The 10,890-nt window shown below is 38.9% G+C and overlaps 1 protein-coding gene across 1 annotated transcript in view; it reads left to right on the plus strand.

Annotated features, from left to right (window-relative positions):
* The window catches only part of LOC103517679 (uridine phosphorylase 2), a gene marked incomplete at its 5' end in the record, with an annotated part of 12,658 nt that extends 2,006 nt beyond the window's left edge, over positions 1–10,652 (plus strand). The window contains 5 exon segments of the mRNA XM_026829689.1: positions 1,029–1,063; positions 1,490–1,617; positions 1,821–2,234; positions 2,777–3,312; positions 9,645–10,652. Coding sequence (XP_026685490.1) covers positions 1,029–1,063; positions 1,490–1,617; positions 1,821–2,234; positions 2,777–2,971 — 772 coding nt within the window.
* Between the last annotated feature and the right edge of the window lie 238 nt (positions 10,653–10,890).

Consider the following 10,890-nt stretch of genomic DNA (forward strand, 5'->3'; position numbering starts at 1 on the left):
CGAACACTTAGATAATGTACAAGTTCATATGCCTCCTAAAATTTAAAGACAAAAATATATACCTAGATGTAGGTACCTAGTAAATATCTATATATATTTATTAGGTACTTGGACATTCATTTACCGAGCTAAGTAAAGAAATACGAAAGATCTTCCAAATAGGGACATTTCTTTTAATAAGTAGTCAAATTCAAATCTCTTTTTCTATCCACTTTATATCAATCTTCCAAATTTTATAGGACTTTTATCCCCTCAGGCAAATTTGGTCAAATATTGCTCAAAATTTTATTCCCCCTATTAAACGAGCGGCTTGACCACTACGCCACCGAGGCAGTTGGTTTAGTTACCTTATGGTCCTTACCAACATACCGGACATACGCAGGTAATTTCCGACGGAATTTGCTCGGAATGGCCTTGAAACATAGGTAGACGCAGTGTTGATCTCTCAGGAATTGACCCATGCCCGTGACCTACCTATACGTAGAAATACGATAATGAATTGAGATTAACATGAGATGAATGTAAATAAATCCAGATTAACACGAGATGAATGACTAAGTGTAGAAACATTTCCCTTATAATCAGACGCAATTAAAAGTACGGCTACCTACACTTTACCTACTAATCCTATGTATAACAAGTACGAGTATAATACGATAGACCTTGTTTGAACTACAAACCAGCATAGGACTGAAAAGAATCTCTGTGTAGGGTAGGAGAATTTCTAGCTAAAGTAGCCTGCGTGGCCGAGTGGGTATCACACTAGGTTTGCACGCAGGAGGTCCGGGTTCGATTCCCGGCGGTGTCGAGGTTTTTCTCGGAGTGCCAGCAGCACGCAATCGCCCACATGGTCACCCATCCGTGATCCGTGTACCAACCACGCGCATCGTTGCTGAGCGTGATCCATTGGGAACTGATGTACCTATTCCACGTGCTATTGCCACTGGTGCTGATTAGAGAAAATTGTGTTTCTCCCTTGAGTTCTCTTATATCCAAGATTATTATTATCATGATTTTATATACATACCAGCTGAGCCAGACGACCTGTTCCCTACAATTATAGGTAAGAGGTTGAAGGGTAATGTGCCTGGCTTGTAAGCACTAGGCTCGATTCCCTCTCGGGCCGAATTTATCCTAAACAGATAAAGGTAGAAACAGCCTGAAGTTCTCTTGCTAAAGAAATAGCAAAGGTTGAGTGCGAAGGGCATAAACTCGTAAAAGTTGTAGCCAAAACCAAATGTCACCCTAGTTAGGGCTGATTGAGAGGCTGACGAAAAACGCCGACCCCGTCTGAACACAGGAAAAGGCGAAGAAAAGAAGATGACGTAAAGTCATGGGGAGTCAGAAAGATGTAGTTCAAAATTTTCTCATAATATTGTAGATAATTTCGTTCAAGACAGTCACACTACCATCACGTTACGCCACGTCAAGTGATGTGATGGCAGTTGTTTCTATCTTTAGTTTATTTATGTATTTATGTCCTTCACAGGCAAAACAATGTGCACGACGGACTTCTACGAGGGTCAGAGTCGTATGGACGGTGCGTTCTGCGATTTCACAGAGCAGGAGAAAATGGAGCACCTCCAGTCGATAAAAGACGCGGGCGTCGTTAATATCGTTGCAATCAATTTCCATATTTCATTATTTTTTACACTCGTAATGCCGCCACTGGTCGCTACTCGATTGGAGTAGCTACTCAATTGTCCTCACGAGGCTGAGTGCACCCCGGCTCGTCTAGTCTCTCCGCCTTCTTACCCACGTACTTCTCATCTCTAATCTTCAAGTGCCTAACCTTAAACCACCCGTTAAACCCTTTGAAGATATACTCTGTATTTATTTATTCATTTTCCCTCGCAGGCAAAACCATGTGCACGACAGATTTCTACGAGGGTCAGTCTCGTATGGACGGTGCGTTCTGCGATTTCACAGAGCAGGAGAAAATGGAGCACCTCCAGTCGATAAAAGACGCGGGCGTCGTTAATATCTATTTATCATTTTCCCTCGCAGGCAAAACCATGTGCACGACAGATTTCTACGAGGGTCAGTCTCGTATGGACGGTGCGTTCTGCGATTTCACAGAGCAGGAGAAAATGGAGCACCTCCAGTCGATAAAAGACGCGGGCGTCGTTAATATCGAGATGGAATCGTTAGCGTTCGCCGCGTTGACGCATCACGCGGGCATCAAAGCCGCGGTCGTGTGCGTTACGCTGCTGGACCGGCTCAAATCCGATCAGGTAAAAATATAAGAAATCAGGAAAGCGCGTCTGTCTACCTTGTAAGTGCTAGGTCACAAGTTCGATTCCCGCCCGGACCGGACTTTATTTTGAAAATTTGTCCACCGTTATTGTAAACACAAGGAACCTCCGGACAGCCTTGTTTGCTTGGAAAGCAGAGCGCCTGTCTTATAAACGCTAAGTCTTGGGGTCGATTACTACCTGGTCCGAACTTTATCAGATAAGGTTCGTTCTCGGAGAGTCTGACTTTCTCCTATCCAGTCTTCCCTCTTTCTTCGCTTTCGGGGCGATCTTTAGCAGTTACATTTAGGTAAGCCAGCCGTACCGAGATTAAACCTAATTTGTTTAGGAAAAAATCTGCCTGCATTTCCTTCTATCAAATCTCTTTCGCCAGCCACTCACTATCAGGTATCAGATACCTACACCTGACAGACGGACCTTTTCAGCCGTACCTGTTAGGTCTACCTGATAGTGAGTGGCTGACCTTAAAAGAACAGAAAAAAGAAACACACTAACTTACCTGGTTTGAAATTCCCCCGCAGATCCACTTCCCCAAGGAGGTTCTGGAAGAGTGGCAGCAACGGCCTCAGGCCCTGGTGGCCAAATACATCAAGAAGTATCTGCAGAAAAAGGGTCGCATCTTTAACAACGTGGACCCCACACGGTGTGGACCTGCGGGACTGAAGAGTCCGCGACGGTTCAAGCTGGTTCAACAAGAGAGTGAAAGCTACGATTAAGTTCCCTCAGCCGCTAGGCCGTCCGGCGAGTTTGAAGGTAGAAACACTCTACCATCACGTCACGTCACGTATCTACTATCACGTTACGTCATGTAACGTGATAGTAGTATTAGTAGTGTGGCTGTCCTGAACAAAGTTACCAGCAATATTATGGGAAAACTTTGAACTACATCCTTCGGACGCCCCATGACTTCACGTTACGTGACAATAGTGTGTTCCTACCTGGAGTTTCATGTTGGTACAAATGAGCGAAGCGCCAAAATTTCCATTTTAATCCCATTTTATGAGTAAAGAATGAGCAAGTTATAAGCAAGAAATGCTCTTTTCAGTTAATGAGTCAGGTCACTCCCTATCCTAGGTACATACATGCGAGAGTTAGTTCTTTGTTCTTTAGGCGCTGGGCGCCCAAAGATGACATTTTACACAGTTCTGTAGGTAATGAGAATTTTCTTCTTGTTTAAAATTAGCATTTTGGCGCTTGGCTCATTTGACATTGCAGACATTGCCAACAATCGCAAGCTACATCTATTGGTTCCAAAACGAAATCGCCTATCAAATATCAATTTTTTTATAAGAGAGACAAACCTTTTTTTGTGAAATCCTTTTCCTCAAAGGGTGTTTACAAATGTAGCATTTGTGGCGTCCTGGTTAGACATTTTGTCACTTTCACCAAATGAAGGTGTAGAAAATTTCAGTAAAAAAAAGCAACAAGTTCAAATTCGAAAACTTTTCAATTGTTGATAGGCGGTTTTATTTTTGAGCCAACGATGCTAAAATCGCATTCCTGAAAGCTACCTCCTACCTTTTCTACTCTTTAAGCAACAAGCACAGTCTCTCTTTCCAGGATAGGTTGTTTCATAAAAACACAGCCCAGTCGAGACGGAGACTATGCTGCCCGCCACCCACGCTCAGACGGTGTCTGAGTGTGCGCTGTGCGCGCGATGCTTTTAATCTTTAATCCTATTCGAGGAGTATAAATAAATAACCACTATGATTAATTGATTATGATTATACTTCAGTAATTATTATGAAAGGGAAGGGTACAAGCTTTTGTATACCTAGTAAAATGTATATGAAATAAAATGAAATTATTTGTTACATACTTTCTCCTATTTCTGAATCTCTATGAAATCGACATTAAAATAATAAATTGTAGATCCCACATTCGACAAAATTAGATAACAGGATAAAAGAGAAAATCGAAAACTTTGAGAATATTTTATGCTCTCTACAGCTCAGCAGCTCACAGTTTTCAAGTTTTGTTAAATGTCGAATCTACAATATCTTCGATTTTTTTTATAAATCAATATAAATAATACTTACTACTCCCCATGTTAAATAATTATTCTATTGGGTTAAAATAGATTTAGGTAAAGTTTTTTTCTTCTTATAATGCTTGTTTTGTTTCGAAAATTTCTTTTGTCAATTTTCACTTTGTTTTTCTACACTTGTTTTCGGTCCTTAAACATAGAATTTCACTGTAATTCATATTTAAACTATTTACTTACACTACTTACTAAGTAGCACTCGTATCCGATATGTACAGGGATATACCTCCTACTTAAGGCTATCATTCATTTCAAATGTCAAGACCTTCATTCCTAATAGTCCTATTCCTACGTTTACCTGTATACTTTCGTATTAATGATAATAATGATAGAAGTTTGATCAAATCAAAGAATTAGAGAGTTTTTCATAAGCTGTCTCAAAATAAAAGTTGAATGTGCAGTGCGATTTACGATTCAAGCCATGTCCACACATATAGTCGACGGCCATCGATCAATAATGAATCCACATCGACTATGTGTGGACACGGCTTTACATTGATCACTCCCTCTTTCCTTGACCCTTACTAGCATTCCATTACTTTCCATGTCCGTGTGAAATCCCTGATTAGATTGACTATAACAGCGGTTCCCAAACTTTTTTTTTCTACTTGGCCCCTTTTTTTACTTCCTATTATTATAATTGTGAACGCTCCGCGGTCCCTTTACAGTATTTTATGTAATCTTCCCGGGGGTCTTCAAGTCCTTCACGGCTCCTTTGTGGGATACTCAAGCTCTGTTTTTCATTCACTCGGTGTTCTGTCCTGGTGTTGGAAGTCAGGAGCTGGGGTAAAAATTAACCTCCACCAATGGTGTTAAGCATAATTGTGTTAAGCATAAATGCTTGTCACAAATGTTGTTCCCTGCTTAATATTTTATTTGCCGTTCTAATGAAAAAGGACGTCAGATTATATAAGAAATGGGCAGAAACACATTACTTTAATGTTTCCTGCAAGGGAGCGGGACTAGTCGGGACAGTGTGACGTCATTGCGTACAGGAACGTATGCCGTGAGATTTACCATTATAGTCGTAGAAGACAAAAGAAAAATTCCTTAGTTTCTCATTTTTCGGCTCTGTTTAAAACATCACCTACATGAGTGCATAAGGTCTATTCAAGTTTATCAAGTTCTTTGTTACCATTTTTCAGCCAGTCCTAGGCAAGATAGTGCAGCGATTTTTCGGCTCTATTTAAAACCTCACCTACATGAGTGCATAAGGTCTATTCAAGTTTATCAAGTTCTTTGTTACCATTTTTCAGCCAGTCCTAGGCAAGATAGTGCAGCGGCCAGCATTGTTGGACAAGAAACTACAACGTGAACTCAAACTACTGGCTGAGCCTAATCGGGGCTCAATCTTCATTAACTCAGATTGAAGACAATTTCGGCCAATCAGATGTTTGGAATTGATGCTTCCATGCGACTTGAGAACCAGAATTTTGTTCATAAATATGGGTTGAAGTATAGGTATTGTTCCTTCATTGGTTTGGTGTGGATTGAACATTGTTTGACTGAGGTCTTCCATAATTGAAATTGGAGATTGGGCTCAGTTATTTACCATTCTAATGAAAAAGTGACGTCAGATTATAAGAAATGGGCAGAAACACATTACTTTAGTGTTACTGCAAGGGAGCTTTGCTCGGGACTAGTCGGGACAGTGTGACGTCATTGCGTACCGGAACGTATGCCGTGAGATTTACCATTAAGTCGTAGAAGACAAAAGAAAAATTCCTTACACCAATATTTATGAACAAAATGCTGGCTCTTAAGTTCGTGCTAAGCATAGTCTCAAGGCATTTGATTGGTCAATTTTGACTTGAGTGATGTACGCGAGAGGAGACAAGAAATTTCTCGTTTCGTCGTGCATCACTACGTAAGATACATTTCTTCTTTCACTTCGCCATTATCTCAATTTCATTGGAGTCGTTATTACCCTCTTCTTAATCTCTTCCCTTCTATCTATTCCTCTATTCATTCTCTCTCTTCTTATCCCTTCTCTCTCAAATCCTCTTGCACCTTATCTCTCCCCCTTAACTTTGGCCTTCCTCTCTTTCTCTTTCCTCGTCTAGTCAAAATAAAAAAAATCAATCAAATCTCAAATTCTTTGTGGTAAAGCAGAGCTTTTTCACAACTTTAGTGGATATCACAACATTACTAAGTGCCTCCGTTGCAATGTGATGTAGGCGAAAGGAAACAAGAAATTTCTAGTCTGGTCGTGCATCACTACGTAAGATACATTTCTTCTTTCACTTCGCCATTATCTCAATTATTTCATTGGAGTCGTTATTACCCTCTTCTTAATCTTTTCCCTTCTATCTATTCCTCTATTCACTGCTTGCTCTCTTCTTATCCCTTCTCTCTCAAATCCTCTTGCACCTTATCTCTCCCCCTTAACTTTGGTCTTCCTCTCTTTCTCTTTCCTCGTCTAGTCAAAATAATAAAAAAATCAATCAAATCTCAAATTCTTTGTGGTAAAGCAGAGCTTTTTCGCAACTTTAGTGGATATCACAACATTACTAAGTGCCTCCTTTGCAATCAATTTCCATATTTCATTAATTTTTTACACTTGTAATGCCGCCACTGGTCGCTACTCGATTGAAGTAGCTACTCAATTGTCCTCACGAGGCTAAGTGCACCCCGGCTCGTCTAGTCTCTCCGCTTTCTTACCCACGTAATTCTCATCTCTAATCTTCAAGTGCCTAACCTTAAACCACCCGTTAAACCCTTTGAAGATATACTCTGTATTTATTTATTCATTTTCCCAGACATTGCCAACAATCGCAAGCTACATCTATTGGTTCCAAAACGAAATCGCCTATCAAATATCAATTTTTTTATAAGAGAGACAAACCTTTTTTTGTGAAATCCTTTTCCTCAAAGGGTGTTTACAAATGTAGCATTTGTGGCGTCCTGGTTAGACATTTTGTCACTTTCACCAAATGAAGGTGTAGAAAATTTCAGTAAAAAAAAGCAACAAGTTCAAATTCGAAAACTTTTCAATTGTTGATAGGCGGTTTTATTTTTGAGCCAACGATGCTAAAATCGCATTCCTGAAAGCTACCTCCTACCTTTTCTACTCTTTAAGCATGCCTATCAATTTTTTTATAGGAGAGACAAAAAAAGTTTTGTAACCTTTTTTTGTGAAATCCTTTTCCTCAAAGGGTGTTTACAAATGTAGCATTTGTGGCGTCCTGGTTAGACATTTTGTCACTTTCACCAAATGAAGGTGTAGAAAATTTCAGTAAAAGAAAGCAACAAGTTCAAATTCGAAAACTTTTCAATATTGTTGATAGGCGGTTTTTATTTTTGAGCCAACGATGCTAAAATCGCATTCCTGAAAGCTACCTCCTACCTTTTCTACTCTTTAAGCAACAAGCACAGTCTCTTTCCAGGATAGGTTGTTTCATAAAAACAAACAGCTTAGTCGAGACGGAGACTATGCTGTCCGCCACCCACGCTCAGACTCTCTGACAAACCCAGGTCTGTCAGACAGTCTGAGTGTGCGCTGTGCGCGATGTGTTAATCCTATTCGAGGAGTATGAATAAATAACCACTATGATTAATTGATTATGATTATACTTCAGTAATTATTATGAAAGGGAAGGGTACAAGCTTTTGTATACCTAGTAAAATAGATATGAAATAAAATGAAATTATTTGTTACTTTCTCCTATTTCTGAATCTCTATGAAATCGAAATTAAAATAATAAATTGTAGATCCCACATTCGACAAAATTAGATGACAGGATAAAAGAGAAAATCGAAAACTTTGAGAATATTTTATGCTCTCTACAGCTCACAGTTTTCAAGATTTTGTTAAATGTCGAATCTACAATATCTTCGATTTTTTTATAAATCAATATAAATAATACTTACTACTCCCCATGTTAAATAATTATTCTATTGGGTTAAAATAGATTTAGGTAATGTTTTTTTCTTCTTATAATGCTTGTTTTGTTTCGAAAATTTCTTTTGTCAATTTTCACTTTGTTTTTCTACACTTGTTTTCGGTCCTTAAACATAGAATTTCACTGTAATTCATATTTAAACTATTTACTTACACTACTTACTAAGTAGCACTCGTATCCGATATGTACAGGGATATACCTCTTATTTAAGGCTATCATTCATTTCAAATGTCAAGACCTTCATTCCTAATAGTCCTATTCCTACGTTTACCTGTGTACTTTCGTATTCATGATAATAATGACAGAAGTTTGATCAAATCAAAGAATTAGAGAGTTTTTCATAAGCTGTCTCAAAATAAAAGTTGAATGTGCTGTGCGATTTACGATTCAATGGACACAGCTCTTTCCTTGACCCTTACTAGCATTCCATTACTTTCCATGTTGTGAAATCCCTGATTAGATTGACTATAACAGCGGTTCCCAAACTTTTTTTTCTACTTGGCCCCTTTTTTTTATAATTGTGAACGCTCCGCGGTCCCTTTACAGTATTTTATGTAATCTTCCCGGGGGTCTTCAAGTCCTTCACGGCTCCTTTGTGGGCGGCCATCGATCAATAATGGATCCACATCGACTATGTGTGGACACAGCTTTACATTTATCACTCCCTCTTTCCTTGACCCTTACTAGCATTCCATTACTTTCCATGAACCTGTGAAATCCCTGATTAGATTGACTATAACAGCGGTTCCCAAACTTTTTTTTTCTACTTGGCCCCTTTTTTTATAATTGTGAACGCTCCGCGGTCCTTTTACAGTATTTTATGTAATCTTCCCGGGGGTCTTCAAGTCTTTCACGGCTGCACGGCTCCTTTGTGGGCCGCGAACCCCAGTTTGGGAATCACTGGAATATATATTCCATACAGAGCTGTTCTGTATATGTTGATGTTTTGTCCCGCCTCAGGCCCTGGTGGCCAAATACATCAAGAAGTATCTGCAGAAGAAGGGTCGCATCTTTAACAACGTGGACCCCACACGGTGTGGACCTGCGGGACTGAAGAGTCCGCGACGGTTCAAGCTGGTTCAACAAGAGAGTGAAAGCTACGATTAAGTTCCCTCAGCCGCTAGGCCGTCCGGCGAGTTTGAAGGTAGAAACACTCTACCATCACGTCACGTATCTACTATCACGTTACGTCATGTAACGTGATAGTAGTATTAGTAGTGTGGCTGTCCTGAACAAAGTTACCAGCAATATTATGGGAAAACTTTGAACAACATCCTTCGGACGCCCAATGACTTCACGTTACGTGACGATAGTGTGTTCCTACCTGGAGTTTCATGTTGGTACAAATGAGCGAAGCGCCAAAATTTCCATTTTAATCCCATTTTATGAGTAAAGAATGAGCAAGTTATAAGCAAGAAATGCTCTTTTCAGTTAATGAGTCAGGTCACTCCCTATACCTATACCTAGGTACATACATACATGCGAGAGTTAGTTCTTTGTTCTTTAGGCGCTGGGCGCCCAAAGATGACATTTTACACAGTTCTGTAGGTAATGAGAATTTTCTTCTTGTTTAAAATTAGCATTTTGGCGCTTGGCTCATTTGACATTGCCAACAATCCCAAGCTACATCTATTGGTTCAAAAACGAAATCGCCTATCAAATATTTTCAAATTTTTTATAGGAGAGACAAAAAAGGTTTTGTATACTTTTTTTTGTGAAATCCTTTTCCTCAAAGGGTGTTTACAAATGTAGCATTTGTGGCGTCCTGGTTAGACATTTTGTCACTTTCACCAAATGAAGGTGTAGAAAATTTCAGTAAAAAAAAAGCAACAAGTTCAAATTCGAAAACTTTTCAATATTGTTGATAGGCGGTTTTATTTTTGAGCCAACGATGCTAAAATCGCATTCCTGAAAGCTACCTCCTACCTTTTCTACTCTTTAAGCAACAAGCACAGTCTCTTTCCAGGATAGGTTGTTTCATAAAAACAAACAGCCCAGTCGAGACGGAGACTATGCTGCCCGCCACCCACGCTCAGACGGTCTGAGTGTGCGCTGTGCGCGATGCTTTAATCTTTAATCCTATTCGAGGAGTATAAATAAATAACCACTATGATTAATTGATTATGATTATACTTCAGTAATTATTATGAAAGGGAAGGGTACAAGCTTTTGTATACCTAGTAAAATGTATATGAAATAAAATGAAATTATTTGTTACATACTTTCTCCTATTTCTGAATCTCTATGAAATCGACATTAAAATAATAAATTGTAGATCCCACATTCGACAAAATTAGATAACAGGATAAAAGAGAAAATCGAAAACTTTGAGAATATTTTATGCTCTCTACAGCTCAGCAGCTCACAGTTTTCAAGTTTTGTTAAATGTCGAATCTACAATATCTTCGATTTTTTTTATAAATCAATATAAATAATACTTACTACTCCCCATGTTAAATAATTATTCTATTGGGTTAAAATAGATTTAGGTAATGTTTTTTTCTTCTTATGCTTGTTTTGTTTCGAACATTTCTTTTGTCAATTTTCACTTTGTTTTTCTACACTTGTTTTCGGTCCTTAAACATAGAATTTCACTGTAATTCATATTTGAACTATTTACTTACACTAGGTACTTACTAAGTAGCACTCTTATCCGATATGTACAGGGATATACCTCTTACTTAAGGCT

Source organism: Diaphorina citri, unplaced genomic scaffold (assembly GCF_000475195.1).
Source record: "Diaphorina citri unplaced genomic scaffold, Diaci psyllid genome assembly version 1.1 scaffold1928, whole genome shotgun sequence".
NCBI lineage: Eukaryota > Metazoa > Arthropoda > Insecta > Hemiptera > Psyllidae > Diaphorina > Diaphorina citri.